Raw genomic sequence first — 22,163 nt, 5'->3', positions numbered from 1 at the left:
TAAAATGGGGTCATTTGTGGGGTTCCTATACTGCCCTGGCATTTTAGGGGCCCTAAACCGTGAGGAGTAGTCTTGAAACGAAATTTCTCAAAATGACCTGTGAAATCTTAAAGGTACTCATTGGACTTTGGGCCCTTTAGCGCAGTTAGGGTGCAAAAAAGTGCCACACATGTGGTATCGCCGTACTCAGGAGAAGTAGTATAATGTGTTTTGTGGTGTATTTTTACACATACCCATGCTGAGTGGGAGAAATATCTCTGTAAATGGACAATTGTGTGTAAAAAAAATTAACAAATTGTCATTTACAGAGATATTTCTCCCACCCAGCATGGGTATGTGTAAAAATACACCCCAAAACACATTATACTACTTCTCCTGAGTATGGCAATACCACATGTGTGGCACTTTTTTGCAGCCTAACTGCGCTAAGGGGTCCAAAGTCCAATGAGCACCTTTAGGCTTTACAGGGGTGCTTACAATTTAGCACCCCCCAAAATGTCAGGACAGTAAACACACCCCACAAATGATCCCATTTTGGAAAGTAGACCCTTCAAGGTATTCAGAGAGGGGCATGGTGAGTCCGTGGCAGATTTCATTTTTTTTTGTCGCAAGTTAGAAGAAATGGAAACTTTTTTTTTTTTTTTTTTTTCTCACAAAGTGTCATTTTCCGCTTACTTGTGACAAAAAATAATATCTTCTATGAACTCACTATGCCTCTCAGTGAATACTTTGGGATGTCTTCTTTCCAAAATGGGGTCATTTGGGGGGTATTTATACTATCCTGGAATTCTAGCCCCTCATGAAACATGACAGGGGGTCAGAAAAGTCAGAGATGCTTGAAAATGGGAAAATTCACTTTTTGCACCATAGTTTGTAAACGCTATAACTTTTACCCAAACCAATAAATATACACTGAATGGGTTTTTTTTTATCAAAAACATGTTTGTCCACATTTTTCGCGCTGCATGTATACAGAAATTTTACTTTATTTGAAAAATGTCAGCACAGAAAGTTAAAAAAATCATTTTTTTGCCAAAATTCATGTCTTTTTTGATGAATATAATAAAAAGTAAAAATCGCAGGAGCAATCAAATAGCCCCAAAAGAAAGCTGTATTAGTGACAAGAAAAGGAGCCAAAATTCATTTAGGTGGTAGGTTGTATGAGCGAGCAATAAACCGTGAAAGCTGCAGTGGTCTGAATGGAAAAAAAGTGGCCGGTCCTTAAGGGGTAGAAAGCCCTAGGTCCTCAAGTGGTTAATCATAACATCTACAGTATACTAATAGAGGCAGAAACTGAAGGTGTGTTGCAATAGTTCTGCAACATAGGCATACCCCATTAACCTTCCTGGCGGTAAGCCCGATTTGCATATTTTTTTTTTTTGCAATGTGTGCATTCCGATCGCCGCCGCTACCCGCCGAATAGCCGCCGATCGCTGCGCCGCCCCCCCCCCCCAGCCCCCGTGCGTTCCCTGGCCAATCAGTGCCAGGCAGTGCTGAGGGGTGGATAGGGACTCCCTTTGACGTCACGACGTCGGTGACGTCATCCCGCCCGTCGCCATGGTGATGGGGGAAGCCCTCCAGGAAATCCCATTTTTTTAACGGGATTTCCTGATCAAAGATCGCCGGAGGCGATCAAAGCGGGTGGGGGGATGCCGATGCACAGCGGCTATCATGTAGCGAGCCCTAGGCTCGCTACATGATTTAACAAAAAAATTATTTAAAAAACACTGCTGCGCTGCCCACTGGCGGTTTCTAATAGACCGCCAGGAGGGTTAAAGTGCAAGACTCCAGTGTCCTGCACCATGGACTACAGCCTATGAAGATCCATTGCAAGACCAAAAAAGCAGTGTAGTGGCAGTGTATGACCAACAGGACAGCACGTGTCTGTAAACCCAATACCTCCAGTAGGACCTGGGCAGAAGGAAGGACTGTTTGGCAACAGTGGAAGGGGACTAAATGCAAGTCGCTCACATCGCATATGGAATGCCGCTAACACTAGCCATGAGGCAGATGTTCAACCGTGGTGCCACTGTTCAATTCTGCCGGTCACCAAAAAGTGTGAGGGACAGCACTCAAGTAAAGTGGGGAGCAAAAGCGTGCAGAAGCTAGACCCGTGTACCACCTAGGTCGATAATCCAGCTTCTCCAAATTAATCTGGCAAAGTTCTTTTACAAATTGCTTTATTTTGTCTTCAAAGGTAAAAACATACGAGCTGCATAGTGGCTACAGTCCAACCACCATGGTCCTTGTTCATACCTTACTATTAGAAAGTTGTCCGTAGACTTCTTCCACATAGTATGATAAATTAAGGACCACCAACGCACCCCCCTTGTCCGCCGGATGGATCACAATATCTTTCTGCTCCTGTAATCTGCAAATAGCAGCTCATTCTTCCTGGGATACGGGATACGGTAGCTGTGGTCTTTCTATCGCCTCTCTTGAACTCCAACTCCGCCTATCGCCTCTCTTGATGGCCGCTTGCTCTCTTTTAACATTAGTCATAAAGAAATCTATCGCAGGATTGGATGGGGGCTTGAAGGAACTCTTACACATGACTCATGTACAAAGTGCACATGAATAGTTTTATAAGAAAAATATGATGTTTTATAATTAAAACCACACTGTGGTCCCTTCTATGTTGGTTAATTTTCCTTCATATTAACATATGCAAATATGAACTATATCAATTGAAAGGATGGGAATACAGTTTAGAGTCAATTAAATATTTTTTTTCAGTAGAACAATACATAGAATTACACAGAGCTGTACATGAGTCCTGAAATGAGATAGAAAGAGGGACAGGGTTCCCAAAGAGGGACTGTCCTTCCAAAACAGGGACAGTTGGGAGCTATGATGAAAGCCCATGTCAAGGGCACATGTCAGGCAGAAAGTGGCACAACGTGGTTCCTGACAAGTGGTGACAGCATTGTAACCCATAAATGTTAGGAACAAGATATTATCTTTACATGTTCAAAACATAGGCTGTCAGTAGAAAAATTGCATTTGCAGCAGGCATAATGCATACATTTAATAAAGGTGCCTGAAAAAAAAGGCTGTGAGGCAATGCTGACTGTAGAATATTGGTTATTTTACAGATATTCTTCTATTACCGATAGTAGAATATCTGTGTTATACTGATATTTTGCTATTACCCTCTGTAACCTAATTCTTACACTAACCTTCTCCTTTCTGCGGCTACTACTATCCTCCCCTCACTTACTCCTAAAACTAACTTACCGCTACCTACTTCTAACACCTCCCTCTCCTTTACAAATTAACCCCCTGCTTGGGAGACCTCACCGCCAGGAAAGATGCTTCATTAGGGAAAAGGGCATCTCTTCCCTAATGAAGCATCTTTCCTGGCGGTGAGGTGTCCAGATAGTGAAAGAAGAAGTGCACTAGGGCAACACGGACACTCACATCTGCACCCGTACCGAGCGCAGCCGTAATTTGCTCTCACATGCTGCGCACCCGCATCTGTGCTGCGCCCCCCCTAGCAAGAGTGCAGGAATTGGCAGGTCTACACTAATGTCCCATGATCCTGGCCAACACCAGCAGATTCTAATGACAGCTGTAGTAGATAAAAAAACCCAAAAATATAGCACTATAGTCGTTGCCGATGCAAATGCCTACTGTACTATCACCATAAAGGTGGCCACACACCATGCTTTTTTTTTTTTTTTTTTTTAAATATCTGTTCAATTTAAGAATTGCAATCATTTTTTTTCTGAATGATCGTAACATTTCAAAAATATGACCAATGTACCACACGCACGTTAAATTTTTCCCCAATTATGATAAAAATGATTGGAAACGCGTAGAAAATTGATAGGGTGTGTATATTAATAAATTGACAATCTAACACACCCCTTTACAATCTTTACAAAAAAATTTCCAGCATTCCGGATCCATACAAATATATATTAAAAAAAAAAAAACCTGTGAAATCCGATTTTCAGTCGAATGAAAAAAACAAAAAAATAAAACCTTTCAATTTTTTTTCCAGGAAAGATCTGATCATATTTATCAGATTTCCGTAAAATCAGATCATTTTATTATATCGTGTGTGGCCACCTTAAGAAGAAGGGAAGTCTATGTACCTGTTTTTGCAGAGACAAACCAGAAGCAGGATATAAACAAAAAATATAGTATTTTAGTTGTGTCCATTTTAAGTGGGTATTTGTAAAACAGGAAGTGTGGGAACTTATAACATTATTTTCAGTGCACTCATTTACCCACAGTTCTTAGAGGAGATGGAAAGATTTGGATTAGCACTTATAGTTCTTTTTAATATGTATTAATTCAGTTTTATGGAAATTGTTTTCATGCCAATGCATTTTTTTCTTATTTCAACCTAGAACCCCAATGATTGCCGGTGGGCTATTTGTAATGGATAAATTATACTTTGAAGAACTGGGAAAATATGACATGATGATGGATGTTTGGGGAGGTGAAAATTTGGGTATGTATTTGAATCGCTACTCACCTAAAGGAATACTATCTAAAATGATGTTCTAAAATGACAATGTACAAATAATGTCTAAGTAGCTGTGTAAACATTTTCCTACTTTTCATGTTGAGGCAAAAGCTGTAATTTATTGTGTAGGATTTGGCTATATTGGGACAAATCAATTGCAGAAGGGGTGTCTGCTTCAATGCAAAGCCAGTGTTGCATATCAGACTACAGCGTATTTTTCTCTGAAAGCAAAAACCGTATGAAAAGCTGTGACAATTACAAATGTTCCTAAAAAGTTTCCTCTGCTCTCTTCAGACACTTCAGTCAGAAACACGTGATCCCGCCAGTGACGTCAGCACACTGCAGTGAATATTAATTAGCCATGTGGCTAATCACTGTGCCTGTGCAAAGCCTGTGCAAGGAGGCTACCGCTGCAAAGCCGTTCTAACGCCGTAGCATGCTGCACTTTAGATTGACGTGCAGCGTTACAATGTAACGCAACGTGGGCGCTGTGAACAGCCCATTGCAGTTACATTGCTGTGCGTTGGGGAGCGTTACAAGCTGCACTAACGTGCGCCTGTAACGTCTCACTGTGAAAGCAGCCTAAAGGTAAAAGCACCCCTTTTTAAGTTACTTGCATACATTCTGTTTCAACCATTCTAAATATTATCACATTTTGTGGCCCTTAGTCATTAACAATAAATTAAATGGTTAAATAAAAACCCGCATTATTTACAAAATATGCTTTAACCACATATGGACCTGAATTTCCCTTTTTATGGACCAGAGCATTCATTTAAAAAAAAGGGCATGAGGTGATGCTGATAGTAGAAATTGGGAATTATACTGATAATCTACAATCACCCTCTGTGACCTAATTCTCACACTTGACAAAAACACACACTTCTATGTCTAACACTAAACTTCTCCAAGCTACTCCTAACACCAACTTACCCCTGCCTAAATACACACACACATTTACTATACAGGGAGTGCAGAATTATTAGGCAAGTTGTATTTTTGAGGAATAATTTTATTATTGAACAACAACCATGTTCTCAATGAACCCAAAAAACTCATTAAAATCAAAGCTGAATATTTTTGAAAGTAGTTTTTAGTTTGTTTTTAGTTGTAGCTATTTTAGGGGGATATCTGTGTGTGCAGGTGACTATTACTGTGCATAATTATTAGGCAACTTAACAAAAAACAAATATATACCCATTTCAATTATTTATTTTTACCAGTGAAACCAATATAACATCTCAACATTCACAAATATACATTTCTGACATTCAAAAACAAAACAAAAACAAATCAGTGACCAATATAGCCACCTTTCTTTGCAAGGACACTTACAAGCCTGCCATCCATGGATTCTGTCAGTGTTTTGATCTGTTCACCATCAACATTGCGTGCAGCAGCAACCACCGCCTCCCTGACACTGTTCAGAGAGGTGTACTGTTTTCCCTCCTTGTAAATATCACATTTTATGATGGACCACAGGTTCTCAATGGGGTTCAGATCAGGTGAACAAGGAGGCCATGTCATTAGTTTTTCTTCTTTTATACCCTTTCTTGCCCACCAGGCTGTGGAGTACTTGGACGCATGTGATGGAGCATTGTCCTGCATGAAAATCAAGTTTTTCTTGAAGGATGCAGACTTCTTCCTGTACCACTGCTTGAAGAAGGTGTCTTCCAGAAACTGGCAGTAGGACTGGGAGTTGAGCTTGACTCCATCCTCAACCCGAAAAGGCCCCACAAGCTCATCTTTGATGATACCAGCCCAAACCAGCACTCCACCTCCACCTTGCTGGCGTCTGAGTCGGAGTGGAGCTCTCTGCCCTTTACCAATCCAGCCACAGGCCCATCCATCTGGCCCATCAAGACTCTCTCTCATTTCATCAGTCCATAAAACCTTACAAAAATCAGTCTTGAGATATTTCTTGGCCCAGTCTTGACGTTTCATCGTGTGTCTTGTTCAGTGATCGTCGTCTTTCAGCCTTTCTTACCTTGGCCATGTCTCTGAGTATTGAACACCTTGTGCTTTTGGGCACTCCAGTGATGCAGCTCTGAAATATGGCCAAACTGGTGGCAAGTGGCATCTTGGCAGCTGCACACTTCACTTTTCTCAGTACATGGGCAGTTATTTTGCGCCTTGGTTTTTCCACACGCTTCTTGCGACCCTGTTGACTATTTTGAATGAAACGCTTGATTGTTCGATGATCACGCTTCAGAAGCTTTGCAATTTTAAGAGTGCTGCATCCCTTTGCAAGATATCTCACTATTTTTGACTTTTCTGAGCCTGTCAAGTCCTTCTTTTGACCCATTTTGCCAAAGGAAAGGATAATAATTATGCACACCTGATATAGGGTGTGAGCGGAATGAGCAGGCGGCGTAAATCCTATGCCACATCAGAGTTAAGCAGCCACAAGTACATCATAAGATTTACTTCAGGCAGTCCACAGAAGGTTAAATCATTTTTCCTGGAGGTCTAGTGCACCCCATTCCACTAACCATATTCCACTTTCCTGGTGTTCTACTAGTGGTCCTCTCCCCTTTTCTTACAGACTTTACTTGGGATTTAGTGGTCCCATTCACTTACACAGATCTCCCTGTGGTCTAGTGCCCCCTCCCCCTTAAAAACTTTACACCCCTCCATTAATGGGTTAAAACAGGCACGTTTAATGCCCTATTTGCACTAATTAGAATTAGAATGGGGGCAGCATGGTGGCGTAGTGGTTAGCGCTCTCGCCTTGCAGCGCTGGGTCCCTGGTTCGAATCCCAGCCAGGGCACCACCTGCAAGGAGTTTATATGTTCTCCCGGTGCCTGTGTGGGTTTCCTCCGGGTACTCAGTTTTCCTCCCACATCCCAAAAACATACAGAGAAGTTAATTGGCTCACCCCTAAATTGGCCCTAGACTACAGTACATAATACATACATAGACATATGATAATAGTAGGGATTAGATTGTGAGCTCCTTTGAAGGACAGTTAGCGACAAGACTATATATATATATATATATATATATATATATATATATATATATATATATATATATATATATATATATATATATATATATATATACACACACTGTACAGCGCTGCGTAAGATGTCGGCGCTAATCTTGTGTCCCCTCGCCTTGTAAATTATGTTTCCCTAGTAGTCTAGTGGTCTCCCCCTTCCCTGGTAGCCTAGTGGCTCCCCTTTCTTACATATATCCCTGGTGGTCTAGAGGTCCCCCTCCCTTATAAATTAGGTTGCCCCACCCACACCTCTCACCTGTCCTGTCCATCTGCATACGTCACTCCAACCATTTGGCACATAGAACTGGAATAATCAGAGCTGAGCTGAACTGTGAAAATGACTAGGGTAGGCAAGTGGTTAAATGTTTTTTGCACTATTTTTTCTGGATATCCTCTTTGTAGGAGATGGACTCTGTCAAAAGAAAAGGGGTAGCCAATGGGATCTGGAAAGTTCTCACCTGAGGTAGAGGCTGGTAGACCTATACAGGTGTAGACAGTGTATAGGCTTGTGTCCTGATTGCCTGGGAGTAGACTTGGTGTTACGGAGGTGCTGGCTTCTCTACAGTGTGTAGAACCTAAAGAGTGGAGCAGCGTCACTGTACACCGCAGGCGCACACTCCGGTGAGTCGGCAGTTGTTAGCCACAATAATAGCAAGGAGACAGACCATGGGGGTGCCTATCGTCCTTCCCTGCCATGCAACTGCACTTGCAAGCTGCGGTGAGGTTGGGCGAACAGAGGGGGAAGAAAGGGTATACCACAAAGGGTATATAACATGTTGAAGGGATGCGTGTGGCTGAAAAAGACGACGTCTACCGTTATATTAACAACTTTTGGATGGCGGCAATTGAAATCTATGCCCTGTTGGGAGCTGTATTTCCTGCCAGGGCGTAGTTTTCACTCACCAATGCCAAGTGCTGTCACCGCTCTCTCGCCAATCGAGTATCTCTCTCCCTGCCACAGTTCACTCACCCTGCTGTCGGTATGACAGCAGAGCTCACGTTGGCTAACATTGATAACAAAGTCAGAAGCTAATGAAATCTGATCCTGATTGGCTCACAGAGCTCTGCTGTCATAGCGACGGCATAGCAAGAGGCCTGCGGTAATCTGTGAGCAGCGGGTCCATACGGCGATTGGTCGGTAATTTGTGTTTTTTTAGTATTATTTATTTATTTATTGTACTTATAAAGCGCCAACATATTATGCAGCGCTGGACATTAGTTTAGGTTACAGAAAATATTTAGGGGTGACATACAGCAAAATGACAATACATGAATACAAGTTAGACTAGATCATGCAGTACAGTATGAGTACAAGTTAATGCTTAGTCAGTCACTGGATGGGAGCATGGAGATTAGGCAAGTTAGGTTCACTCAAATGCATAGCATGGGTTCACAGTAATGGAGGTGCATGATCAGGTAGGACACAAAAAGAGGAGGACCCTGCCCAAAGGCTTACAATCTAGAGGGAGAGGTAAGGACACGAAAGGTAGGGGACCAAAGTTCAGCTGTGGGTTTAGAGCACTTGTGAGGGGTAGTAGGCTAGAGTGAAAAGGTGAGTTTTCAGAGTTTTCTTGAAGATGTTGGAGGGGGCTGCCCTAATGGGTGGAGGTAGGGAGTTCCATAGTGTTGGAGCAGCTCTTGAGAAGTCCTGGAGGCGTGCATGGGACTGGGTGATGCGGGGGGCGGTTAGGCGAAGTTCATTGGAAGAGCGGAGTGAGCAGCTAGGTGTGTACCTCTGAGTAAGATCGGAAATGTAGGTTGGACAGGTTTTGTGGACAGATTTGTAGGTCAGACACAGTATCTTGAATCTGATTCTGGACTGGATAGGAAGCCAGTGAAGGGATTCAAGGAGGGGATTTGCCGTGGTGGAGCGATGGGAGTAGTGGTTAATTCTGGCTGCTGCATTCATGATAGATTGTGTTAGAAATCACCTTTTGCTCCGGCACCAGCACCCCCTTAGAGGTGCACCTCACAGAATGTGAGATGACTCGACTCTCCTCACAGCAAGCCTTATAGGAGTTAGACTTTCTTAGGCGTCTTCAAAGTTTGATGGAGTTTATTCAGTCAACAGATATACAGATACTCATCTCTACATGTCGTTACATCTTAGCGAAGCAATTGTTTTTTAAGTCCATTTGCGTTACAAGCGCTTGACTAACATTCCTCATGAATGGTAATCAGTTATCTTCTTTCTATACTTAGTTCCGTCTAAACTAAGCATATACAGCATACAAGATATAGCATACAAGATGAACTAACGAGACATAAATAAATATATAAGTAAAGATTAAGACCAGCGGTGACGGGGACAGAAAAGTGGCTCTCTGTAAACCGGCTGTTGGTTTTATACGAACCAGAAAGAGTTAAATGTGACCTCATCTGAGCCATCCCCCCAAAACCTACCATTGGCTCAGACCCCTTGTGGTGTCATAATACCCACCTACTTGATTAATATTCTATGAGCCCCTTGTCCTAGTTGCAAGAATTCGATATTAATTAAACATGGCTGTGTTTACTGTTCTTGTGGTTTACATGTTGAGGTCAGCGAGACCTGTGGCCTTGTCCATAGAACAGCTTCTTGGTATGTCCTAGTTCTGCTGACAGTCAGAACTGTAGATTTTCTCTCTAAGAGAGAAATCTCTTTAAAGGGCAAGTCTGCACCCCAAGCCTTTTTGACTAACTCAGTCCAAATCACTGAGGCCTACTTAAATTATAACAGACTGCAGTGGGGCTGTTCGGGTCATAGGGAGACTAGACAGCAGGGCATTGCAGTAGTCAAGGCGGGAAATTAAGAGGACATGGATGAGGAGTTTGGTGGTGGCAGAGGTCAGGAAAGGGCGAATCTTACAGATGTTACGAAGGTGGAAGTTGCAGGACTTTGTGAGGTTTTGGATGTGGGAAGTGGAGAGTGCGGAGTCCAGGGTGACACCCAGACAGCGGGCTTGAGAGGTAAGGCGAATGGTAGTGTGGTTAACAGTGACATGCACATCTGGGAGGTTCATGGACGGCCAGGGTGGGAAGATCATAAATTCCGTTTTGTCTAGATTTAGTTTCAGGAACCTAACGGACATCCAGGAGGAGATGGCTGATAGGCAGGAGGAGACCTTGTCCATGGTAGTGGTGGATATGTCAGGGGTGTGAAGGTAGACCCTGGGTATCATCTGTATACAGATGATAGTTAAAACCCATGGAGGAGATAACCTTGCCAATGGAGGATGTGTATAGGGTGAACAGTAGGGGGCCAAGGACCGAACCTTGGGGGACTCGCACCGAGAGGTGGTTAGGGATGGACGAGGACTCATTGAAGGCGGTTGTGAAGGAGCGGTTGGAGAGGTAGGATGAAAGCCAGGACAGGGCGAGATCGTGAATGCCCATGGACTGGAGGAGTAGGGGATGATCTACTGTGTCAAAAGCTGCTGAAAGGTCAAGGAGGTCAGCTTTAGCGAAGGCAAGGTCATTGACCACTTTGGTGAGTGCAGTTTCGGTTGAGTGGGCAGGCCGAAATCCAGATTGCAGTGGGTCTAGCAGTGAGTTGGTATTGAGGTACTGGGTCAGGCTTTTGTGAACCAGAGGCTCAAGGAGTTTTGAGGCAAATGGGGAGGAGGGAGATAGGACGGTAGTTGGAGGGTAGCGAGGGGTTGAGGGAGGGTTTCTTGAGCAGGGGTAGTACAGTGGCCTGCTTGAAGTCTGAGGGGAAGGTGCTTGTGGATAGGGAGAGGTTGAACAGGGTAGTGAGGACTGGGGCCAATTCCGTGAAGTGAGGCTGGAGTAAATCAGAAGGGATGGGGTCAAGGGGGGGAAGTAGTGGTATGGGAAGTCTCCAGTAGGTGGTTGACTTCCTTGGTGGTAGTAGGAGTGAATGATGTGAGGGGAGGATAGGGTGGAGGAGGAGCTGATTGGGAGGGGGTGGGAGGTGAAGATTGGAGATTGGATATTTCCTGGTGGATGGAGACAACTTTGTTGGTGAAGTGGGTGGCTAAATCTGTGGCAGAGAGGGAGGAAATGGAGGGTGGGGGGTTTAAGCAGGGAGCTGAACGTGGCAGAACGACGCCGGGGGTTGGAAGCTTGTGCTCCGATGAGCTTGGTAAAGTATTCCTGCTTCGCATGAGCAAGGGTAGTGTGGAACTGCAGCAGGTTGGTCTTGTACTGTAGGAAATCCTGGTTAAGCCTAGTTTTCCTCCATTTCCGTTCAGTGGCGCGTGTTTTCCTCTGGAGGTTGCGAGTATGGGTAGTGTGCCAGGGCTGGGGGTTAGGGGGTCGGTTGCGGCAAAATATTGGTGGAGCAGCTTTCTCTAGGGCTGATGAAAGAATTTGGCGATACTGAGCTGCAGCAAGATTAGGACAGGTTAGGGTGGGGATAGTGGAGGAGAAGGCGGCATGGAGGGGGTCAGCAAGGACACTAGGGTTGAGCTTGCATAGGTCTCGCTGCCATCGACCAGGTGGGTGGGCGGGTGGGCAGGCAGTTTAGAGGTGCCTTCCGTGAGAAGGTGATGGTCTGAGGGTGGAAAGGGTGCGATGTCAAGGTCTGCAATGGTGGTCCTTAAAGGGCCAGAGACCACTGGTACACAGGGGTTTAAGGAGTAGTTATTTTTTATTTACAAATGTTGGTAAACCATGCACCCCACATGGTCTGCCTCCATGCAATTATCACGGCTGACCACCTCCAACCTGCCGGAGCAGTGCCTGCACTGTGCAGTGATGCCACTCCACTCTTCAGGTTCTACACACCGTGGGGGAGGCAGAACCACACCACAGGACCACCCGGAGGGGGACTACTGGATACCTGATGCCAAGCATAGCCACAGGTGATCGAGGCACAAGCCTACACGCTGGCTACACCTGTATAGGTTTACCAGCCTCTCCCTCGGGTGAGACCTTTCCAGCGCCCGCTGGCTATTTGCCTAAGTGCGCTCTCCCCTTTTCTGTCCACATAGTCTCCCTGTCACCTTCGTTAATGTACAGAGCTGCACCATCATCATACAAGGCCCCACAGTCACCACTTCCAATCAGATCGCTCATCCTGCTTGCCAGCGATGGTTTGTTACAGTTGTAGGATTTTTTACACTTATCATTAAATATGCTTTTTGCCCTGTTTGTTCTGGATATCCCTTTTGTAGGAGACAAAATCCTGGGTCCTTTCCTTGTATCTGAAAGTCCTCGTCAAATCTATTATTTTGTCTTACACGCATCAATTGACTCAACAGAATTGATTTTTTGGTGTGCTGCAGGTGGTAGCTATTCCAATGATGGACAGCATCAGTAGCTGTCTCATTTTAATAACCTTTTGTATAATATCCATCAGTGTGAAGCTTTTTTTGTTTTTTGGTCAAGTGTTACTTTCCATCAGTACGAAGCTATGTCTCCAGAGGCTTTAGGAGATATTATGAGCCAGTGGAATATGCTGATGATCCAGAGTTTGTGGACAGAGAGGACAGAGGTGCAGCACAAGAGTGGCGGAGGAAGGCTCAAAGCTAAAATCACAGCTTAAAGAAATGGTAGATGAGACAAAATTTACTAATATTGTCACGAAGGTGACAAAAGGCTTACCACTGTGGTGAAAGAAACAAGAGAAAGCTATCAAAATGTCATTGTATAGAGACCATGCACTGCCTTACAGTCCACTAATTACAGTCCATAGAATGCAACCGTATGCAACTATTCTTCCAGGTCTTCCACTTTAATGCACCTCAAAAAAACAATAAAATTGGACAGATCATTGCATAGTGTGTATGTTTTAAGGAATCTTCCACCATATATCTCCCGTGTTACTACTTAACCTCCTGTGCACGATCCACCACCACTAGGGACCTCTCTCACATCATGATATAGCTGCCCAGACCAACAGACAGCTCACTCAGCGTATTCCCACAATGCTGGCTTTCCGACTCCGCAGTATTAGCGATGATCCTCATAAACATCTAATAAAAATAGGGATAAGAATAGTGCTATGTTTTTATCCCTATTTTTGCTATATGTTTATGAGGATCATCGCTAATACTAAGGAGTCAAAAAGCCAGCATTGTGGGAACACGCTGAGTTAGCTGTCTGTGGGTCTGGGCAGCCATATCATAAGGTGAGAGAGGCCCCTAGTGGTGGTGGATACTGCACAGGAGGTGAAGCAGTTACATACCACACGGGATATATAGAGTGGAAGATTTTTTAAGCCATACACCCTATGCGATGATCTGTCTAATTTTATTGTTTTTTTTTCAAGTGCATTAAAGTGGAAGACCTGGAAGAATACCTGCATACGGTTGCATTCTATGGACTGTAATTAGTGGACTGTAAGGCAGTGCAGGGTCTCTATACAATAATTACGATTTGATGTTTATGTGACTCTTTACTCATGCAGCAAGCCTACAAGTTTAGGAACAGGGCGTAGTGAAAGGTTGTGGAATGCGCCAAACCCCCTCCATATCAAAATGTCAGAATGAGATCAAGATGACTTTACAAGTGGAAATGTTTTTTTATTGGAGTTTCAGGTTGCCATCTCACCCCTTCCAAAAGCCGTTCTGTAGGCAACCCAAGGAAGGCTGGACAAATAAAATGTAAGAGGGGGGAGGGGGCTAAAAAAGAAAAATCAAAAAAGGAAAGGTGTCCTTTTAGAAGAAGGAACAGGAGGGAAAGGGAAAGGAAGTCTAGAAGAAAAGACAAGTGACGTGGAAGGGTTTACAATTAGAAGTCAATTAGAAGAGGGAGCTAAGAAATACCAGGCCTGGACTTAGGCTGGTTTCACACCAGGACGTTGCGTTTTAGGGGACGTTATGGTCGCATAACGTGCCCCTAACGCAACGCCTGGTGCTCCCTGCTTTGGACGTCAGAGTGAGCCGCGTTGTGCAGCTCACTCTGGCGTCCGTGATGCCGTGATGCACACTCTTGGACGCATGTGGCATCACGTGGTCCCGCCGGCCAATCGCCGCACAGAGCGGCCGCTCCAGGAAGTAAACACTTCACGTCACTGAGTGCAGTGAATATTAATTTGCCATGTGCCTGGCCGTTCTACGCTCCTCCCCAAGATTACTGAGCATGTGCAAACAGTCTAACGCGACTCTGCCGCTTACAAAGTACTGCATGCAATACTTTATATTATGGCAACGTGGGCACTGTGAACAGCCCATTGATTTTTCATTGCTGTGCGGTGGGGTGCGTTACAGGCTGCTCTAACGTGATCCTGTAACGTCCCACTGTGAAACCAGCCTAAAAGTTTTAAACCAAAGTAATGTATCCATTCCAGAGGAATGTGAAGAAGTACTGAGAAAGGGACTGAACTATGCAAGTACACAGCAGTTTGAAGTATTTAAATGTGAAGTATTTAAATTTGAATGGGCGGGGTGGAGGGGGGCAGCAGAGACAAAGATGGCTGTGTAAATTGTGAGCTCTGTACACTGACCAATTAAATCGGTGCAAAGCTCCGTCCCATCCGCCCACACCATAATTAACTCACTATGGGGGACCCCATACTGGACTCCAATGCCTTGAGAAAGAGAAAAAAGCAGCTGAAAAAGCTCCCGGACTTCATTGCAGATATGCGGCTGAGAGCAGAGATGGTCAGGCAAATCCAAGACGGAGAAGCAGAGCCATGTGTCTGCCGAGGACCATATCCCCTCTTTCATCTGCCAGGCAGATCTCTTGGGGAACAGAAGAGGGAAAGGAACCTACATCCATGCCGGAACCATCACCAGTGTTCCCCAAACCTGTCCTCAAGGCCCACCAACAGTGCATGTTTTGTGGAAATCTAGACAGGTAGTTAACCACTTTACCCCCGCCCGTACGAATTTCTCCGTCCCTTTTTCCATCCTTTCACCCCCCCGGGACGGAGAAATCCGTACTTTCCGCGCTACCGCCGCTGCCCGCACTCCCGCTCGCTCTAGCGCGCATTCCCGCAGGTAAACATGCCGCCGGCCGCTCGCCCGGAGATCAATGAACGGGAAAATCCATTCCCGTTCGTTGATCTAAGCCCCGCAATGATCCGCTGCTTCTCCGCTAAGCAGCGCGATCATTGTGAAAAAAACCCTGTTCCCAGCCTCCTAATACTTCCTCCAAGCGTCCGGAAGGACGCTTGGAGGTCGCATTAAACAAAAAGTTACTGTCGCCATCTTGTGGCCAAATAGTAAAACTACACCCTAAAGCATTTCCCCCATACAAATAGATTAATTATACACAAAAAATTAACTCATTACCTCCGACACTCCCCATTTTTTTCTTTTTTTTGCAATTAACATTTTTTTTTAAACATTTACAATTAAAAAAAATACATAAATAGTTACCTTAGGGACTGAACTTTTTAAATATTTGTCAGGAGGGTACAACACTGTTACTTTATAAACTATGGGCTAGTAATTAGGGATGGACGCAAAACTGAAAAAAATGCACCTTTATTTCCAAATAAAATATTGGCGCCAAACATTGTGATAGGGACATAATTTAAACGGTTTTGTAAGCGGGACAAATGGGCAAATAAATTTCATGGGTTTTAATTACAGTAGCATGCATTATTTAAAAACTATAATGGCCGAAAACTGAAAAATAATGAATTTTTTCCCATATTTTTCCTATTTTCCCGTTAAAACATATTTAGAATAAAATAATTCTTGGCATAATGTCCCACCTAAAGAAAGCCTAATTGGTGGCGGAAAAAACAAGATCTAGTTCATTTAATTGTGATAAGTAATGATAAAGTTATAGACGAATTAATGGAAGGACCGCTGAAAGGTGAAAATTGCTCTGGTGCTCAAGGCGTAAAACCCCTCAGTGGTGAAGTAGTTAATCAGCTCTGCTGAGACACTAATTACCTCAAAACATGTACTGTTGGTGGGCCTTGAGGACAGGGTTGGGGGGCTCTGATCTATACCTCCATGTGCAGACAGAAGCTGCAGAAAGAAGCTGAAGTGGTAAACTCAACTCTCCCTTCCACACATCTGCCGCAGGATAGGAGCCTATCCCTCAAGCATATCTTAGTGAACCTCCAGACTAAAAATGTACTCAGCAGCACTGAAAAGGCTTGGTGTTTCTTTAACAGTTTCACAGCAGCAGCTTTGTTTTTCTTACCCAAGCCTCATTTTTAACTGCCCCGAGCATTTTTCCCCTGATGCTGTGCAAAAACATGATCGGATTTCTGATGATGTTGTTCTCCTTTTGCTGTTTTGGAGCAAATTTGTTGCTCCAATTTGTTGCTCCTATCATGTAGCGAGCCCAGGGCTCGCTACATGATAGCCGCTGTGCAGCGGCATCCCCCCACCCACTTCGATCGCCTCTGGCGATCTCCGATCAGGAAATCCCGTTAAAAGAACAGGATTTCGTGGAGGGCTTCCTCCGTCACCATGGCGACGGGCAGGATGACATCATCGACGTTGTGACGTTTTTGGGAGTTCCGATCCACCCGTCAGCGCTGGCTGGCACTGATTGGCCAGGCAGCGCACGGGGTCTGGGGGTGGGGGGGTGGCACGGCGCGGCGGGTAATCTGTGCTGCGGCGATCAGAGTGCACACGCAGCTAGCAAAGTGCTAGCTGCGTGTTGCAAAAAAAAAATATGCTAAATCGGCCCAGCAGGGCCTGAGAAAGCCTACTGCGCGGCTTACCCCGAACGGAAGGTTAAGCCCCATCTACACCATACAATTTTTTGTGCAGTTCGATTCAATTATATTAATTGATTCAATTCGATTCAATCAGACATGTCCGATCGGGATTCAATTCGATTTGATTTATTTTGCCATTGCAGAACAATGGCAAAATTAATCGAATCCCAATCGGACATGTCGGATTGAATCGAATTGCACAAAAAATTGTATGGTATGGCTTTAGATTTTCTGATCGTTTTTGTAATTGTTTTTTCGATCGTTTTTTGATTGATTTTCATAGAACTGAACAAAAAATTATTTTTAAAAAATCAGAAAAATCAATCGAAATTCAGATTGGACATGTTGGTAATAATCGATCTGGCAGGTAAATCTGCCAGGAAATTGTATGGTGTGTACCCAGCATTAAAGCCTCCCTAATTGATCTTCAGGCAGCTACTGCCCCCTTACAGTAATCCATTTCTACATTACAAGAAAGGGTCTCTGTTAAGCTGGCCACTGATGATCCAATCTTTTTCATCCAATCTTACCATTTTTATATAATATAGGGTAACTGCATTAAGTATCCATTCAATATATTCACTCACTTTACCCTTACTTACTTACTTACTACATAGATTTGGTATTATTGGATGAAAAATATTGGATCATTAGTGGCCACCATTACTAAGGACAAGCTAGTAGATGTTTCCACCGAATTTACCAATCTAGTAGATGTAGTTGATACTCTACCGACATAGCTTGGCTCAAGAAAAAAGCAGCCAACTTGGAAGACAGGAATCGTAGAAGTAATCTAAAATTTTGAGGAATAACTGAGGATATTTGTCCAATGGAAATCACACCCTATCTCCACAAATTGCTTAAGGCTGGTTTCACACCTGGACGTTGCGTTTTAGGGGACGTTATGGTCGCACAACGTGCCCCTAACGCTACGCCTGGTGCTCTCTGCTTTGGACATCAGAGTGAGCCGCGTTGTGCAGCTCACTCTGGCGTCCGTGATGCGCACTCTTGGACGCATGCGGCATCACGTGGTCCCGCCCGGCCATTCGCCGCACAGAGCGGCCGCTCAAGGAAGTAAACACTGCACGTCACTGAGTGCAGTGAATATTAATTAGCCATGTGCCTGGCCGCTCTCCGCTCCTCCCCAACGTTACTGAGCATGTGCAAACAGTCTAACGCGGCTCTGCCGCTTACAAAGTACTGCATGCAGTACTTTATATTATGGCGCAGCGTTACACTGTAACACAACGTGGGCACTGTGAACAGCCCATTGATTTTTCATTGCTGTGCGGTGGGGTGCGTTACAGGCTGCTCTAACGTGCGCCTGTAACGTCCCACTGTGAAACCAGCCTAAAACAATATTTCTGCTGGACTCCCCTCCAGGTGAACCATGAGATTGCCCCGCCTGCCTAGGGGACAGGAAGCACAAGATGAAATTAAATGTCCACATCCTCCTACCTATCCTCAGTGCTTTCCTGTCCCCTGGGCAGACAGGATGCGATTTCTGGATCACCCGGGGGTCCAAGGGTAAGGCCAGCCTGTACCTGCCTGCCTGCGGGAGTTCCTAGACTGGGACTCCGCAAGGCGATCCTCAGCATGGGGGGTCTGGGCATGTGATGGCTGGTTTGACTGAGACCTTGCAAGTGCAGAAGCACTGCTGCAGGTCTCAGGATATCCACTGCGTTCGGCAATAGACTTGAGCGCAGAGCGGTGGGCGGCACTCTACACTGGAGGCTGCAGCGGAAGTTGTCACTTGTGGCTCCCCGGAACTTCTGCCGGCGGGAAGAGCGTACTTCATGCCTCATGGGAACGTCGCAAGTGTCTATTTCTCTACATAGACGCTGCGGCGTAGCGTGCTGGGTCAGTGTTCCCTCTGCCATCCGCAATGGAGCATACCTCTCAGGGCAGGGACACTATGGCACATACTGACTCCGACCAGGTAAGGTCTTTTTGGTCAGTACTTGGGCTTCTTTCTCTGCTTGTGTGTTTCAGAACCCCACACCATTTAAAGCCACAAAGGAATGTGGTATATGCCAGAAAAAAAGCTTGCTCCTTCCTATCCTAAACCCCTGTGCAATTCCTGTATACTGCAAGTGGTAAAACATGAAAGTGGTGACTTGTTTAAAGTGACACTGAAGCGAAAAAAAAATATGATATTCTGATTTGTATGTGTAGTACAGCTAAGAAATAAAACATTAAGATCAGATACATCAGTCTAATTGTTTCCAGTACATGAAGAGTTAAGAAACTCCAGTTGTTATCCCTATGCAAACAAGCCATTAACTCTCCGACTAAGTCTTAGTTGTGGAGAGGGCTGTTATCTAACTTTTATTATCTCAACTGTAAGTGAACGGTTTACTTTTTCTCTGCTAGAGGAGAGTTCATTACTTCACAGACTGCTCTGAAAGACTCATTTTGAATGCTGAGTGTTGTGTAATCTGCACATATTATAGAATGATGCAATGTTAGAACAAACACTATATACCTGAAAATAAAAGTATGAGAATATTTTCTTTGCTGCTTATCTTCTAGTAATTATTCATAGTACACAACCAATTCACTATATCATATTTTTTTTTCGCTTCAGTGTCTCTTTAATGATGTTATCTAAATTTCAGAAGCAATTAGCAGAAAGGTTTTTGGCTGCAAAGGAAGCTCCCACTTTACCATCCACTCCTCCGGTAGTCCCACCAACATTGGTTTAGGACTTACTTAGTATATTGGGGGCACAAAGGGTTGTGGATTCCTCGGAGGAGGAAATAGAGCATGTTGGGGATTCTTCCGCTCTGGAAGAGGAGACACGCAGAAGCTCTAATAAAGGAAAATTTAAACTGCTACCTGATCAGTCTAGTTAATTGTCAGAGTACAATTATACGGCTGAGCATTCCTATTGATAAGCCTAAAGTTGCTTCTATTGAGGATGATATGTATTCAGAACAGCTTGTTCAGAAACACGTGGCTTTTCCAGTGCACAAAACAATGGTGGATTTGATTGTTGGTGAGTGGAAAGAGCCAGATAAGCTGCTTTTTCTCTCAGTCATTTAAAAGGCGTTATCCTTTTAATGAGGAGGAGGTAATAAAATGGTCTAAATGTCCTAAGATTGATGCTGCCATTTCAAAATTATCCAAAGACTCTTCTATTCTCTTTGAGGATACGCGATTATTAAAGGATATTTCTGATAGGAAAATGGAGGCTCTACTCAAAAAGGCCTGGGAGGCTATTTCTGCCTCGTTATCTCCTATTTTAGCAGCCACCTGCACTGCTTGTTGTTTAATTCTGTGGCTACAGGAGATGCAGGCTCGTTTAAAAGATGGTGCTCCACTTGAAAACCTTTCCCTATCGATTGCTACCTCAAAACTAGCGCTAAGTTCCTTGCGGATGCTTCTAGTGAGGTTGTCAGAATTTCAGCTAGGAGTCTAGCGTTGATTAATTCTGTTCGCAGACTTGTATGGCTTAAAAATTGGGAAGGTGATATGGCAAGTAAAAGGCTTCCCATTTGAAGGAGACATGTTGTTCGGTTCAGCCCTTGAGCAAGCTCAAGAAAGGGCAGCTGAAAAGAAAAATACTTTTCCTCCTTTAAAGAAAAAACAGGCTTCCAGAAAGAGATTTCAGGGCCCTAGGAAAAATTATAGAAATAAAGAACCGAATAAAAACTGGCAGGCAAAAAAGGCCTCAAAGCCAAGGGCTTCCTCTTCAATTCATAATTCTCAAATACCCCCAAAAAATCCAATACCGGACAATGACTATGTTCAGGTGGGGGGGCAGGTTGAAAGCATTTTTCCCAGCTTGGCAAAAAAATTCAAAAAAAGTATATTTGCTAGACAATCAGGGAAGGGTACAGAAGTTTTTTGCAGTCCCCAGTGAAGCAGTCTGCTATGGAAAAAGCTGTGGAGAATATTTTTCAGAAGGGAGTTGTGGAAGAGGTTCCAGTTCAGGAGAGAGGAAGGGGTTTCTACTCCACTCTCTTTCTAAGTTCCAAAGCCGAACAGCAATTTGCGCCTGATTATAAATCTTCGGTTTTTGAACCGTTTTGTAAAATACAAAAAAGTTTTGCATGGAATCAATTACTTTCACAATTCAACTTCTGGGGAAGGATTACTTCATGGTGTCCATAGATCCTATGGACGCATATTATCATGTACCCATTCTGCCGACTCACTGGAAATATCTGAGAGCAGCAGTTTACATTTGATCCCAGGTCCTTCACATGCAGTACAAGGCACTCCCTTTTGGCATTTCAAGTGCTCCCAGGATCTTTACAAAGATCATGATAGAGGTTGCAACCCATCTGAGAATGCAGAAGATCATTACCTTACCTAGACAATCTGCTGATAGCTGCAAAATCCAAGGATACTCTCCAAGAGCATATTCAGATGGGTCTCGCAGTTCTGAAGGACCTCAGATGGATCTTGAATCTAAAGAAATCTAACATTATACCAGATCAGAGAAAATGTCTTGGGGTGTCACTAGACACAGTGAACCATATCTCCTGTCTGCCACAAAGGAAAGTGGATCAAGTGATCACTTGTACTCAGGAACTTCTGAGAGCAAAGTCTGTCACAGTAAGACAAGCTATGTCTCTCCTAGGCAGGTTCTCAACATGTATTCCAGCTGTGGCCTGGGCTCAGACTGTGTCAGTGGTCGGGCAGAAAGGAGAATCTAGATCAAAAGCTTGATTTCCCAGATCCAGTAATTCATTTTCTGTACTGGTGGACTTCCAGTGCTTGCTCCACCGCAAAGAATGCGGAGAATGTGGACTCCGGGAGCAGCTTTTTAAGGAGAGATTCAATGAAGGACTCCACGTCTGTTCCCTCTGCCTTCTCTGGTATCCCGAGAATGCGGAGATTACTTCTCCGGTTGCGATTTTCGGCATCAACCGCACGGGTCTCCAGCTGTGTGGGTCTCTGCTGGATGCTTGGAACAGCGATCCTATGCACCTGGACTGTGTCCTCCAAGTCTGAGGTACGTTGTTCGAGCTCAGTAGTTCTGTGCTTGATTTTGCTAAAATCTTCTCGCAGCAGCCCCAGGTTGATCTCCATCTTATCAATTTTCTGGGTGAGGGTAGACTGACAGAGATGTATAGCCTCCAATATTTCAGTGGTGCTT

The 22,163-nt window shown here is 44.3% G+C and overlaps 1 protein-coding gene across 1 annotated transcript in view; it reads left to right on the top strand.

Annotated features, from left to right (window-relative positions):
• Nucleotides 1-22,163, top strand: part of GALNT2 (polypeptide N-acetylgalactosaminyltransferase 2) — a 1,163,038-nt gene that overhangs the window by 447,581 nt on the left and 693,294 nt on the right. Inside the window, exon 10 of the mRNA XM_068231909.1 lies at nucleotides 4,359-4,462. Within this exon, the coding sequence (XP_068088010.1) occupies nucleotides 4,359-4,462 (104 nt within the window). The remainder of the gene's footprint in view (nucleotides 1-4,358; nucleotides 4,463-22,163) is intronic.

Source organism: Hyperolius riggenbachi, chromosome 4, assembly GCF_040937935.1.
Source record: "Hyperolius riggenbachi isolate aHypRig1 chromosome 4, aHypRig1.pri, whole genome shotgun sequence".
Taxonomy (NCBI): domain Eukaryota; kingdom Metazoa; phylum Chordata; class Amphibia; order Anura; family Hyperoliidae; genus Hyperolius; species Hyperolius riggenbachi.
Note: the sequence above shows the minus strand (reverse complement) of the source record. Positions and strands in the feature narration are given on the sequence as shown.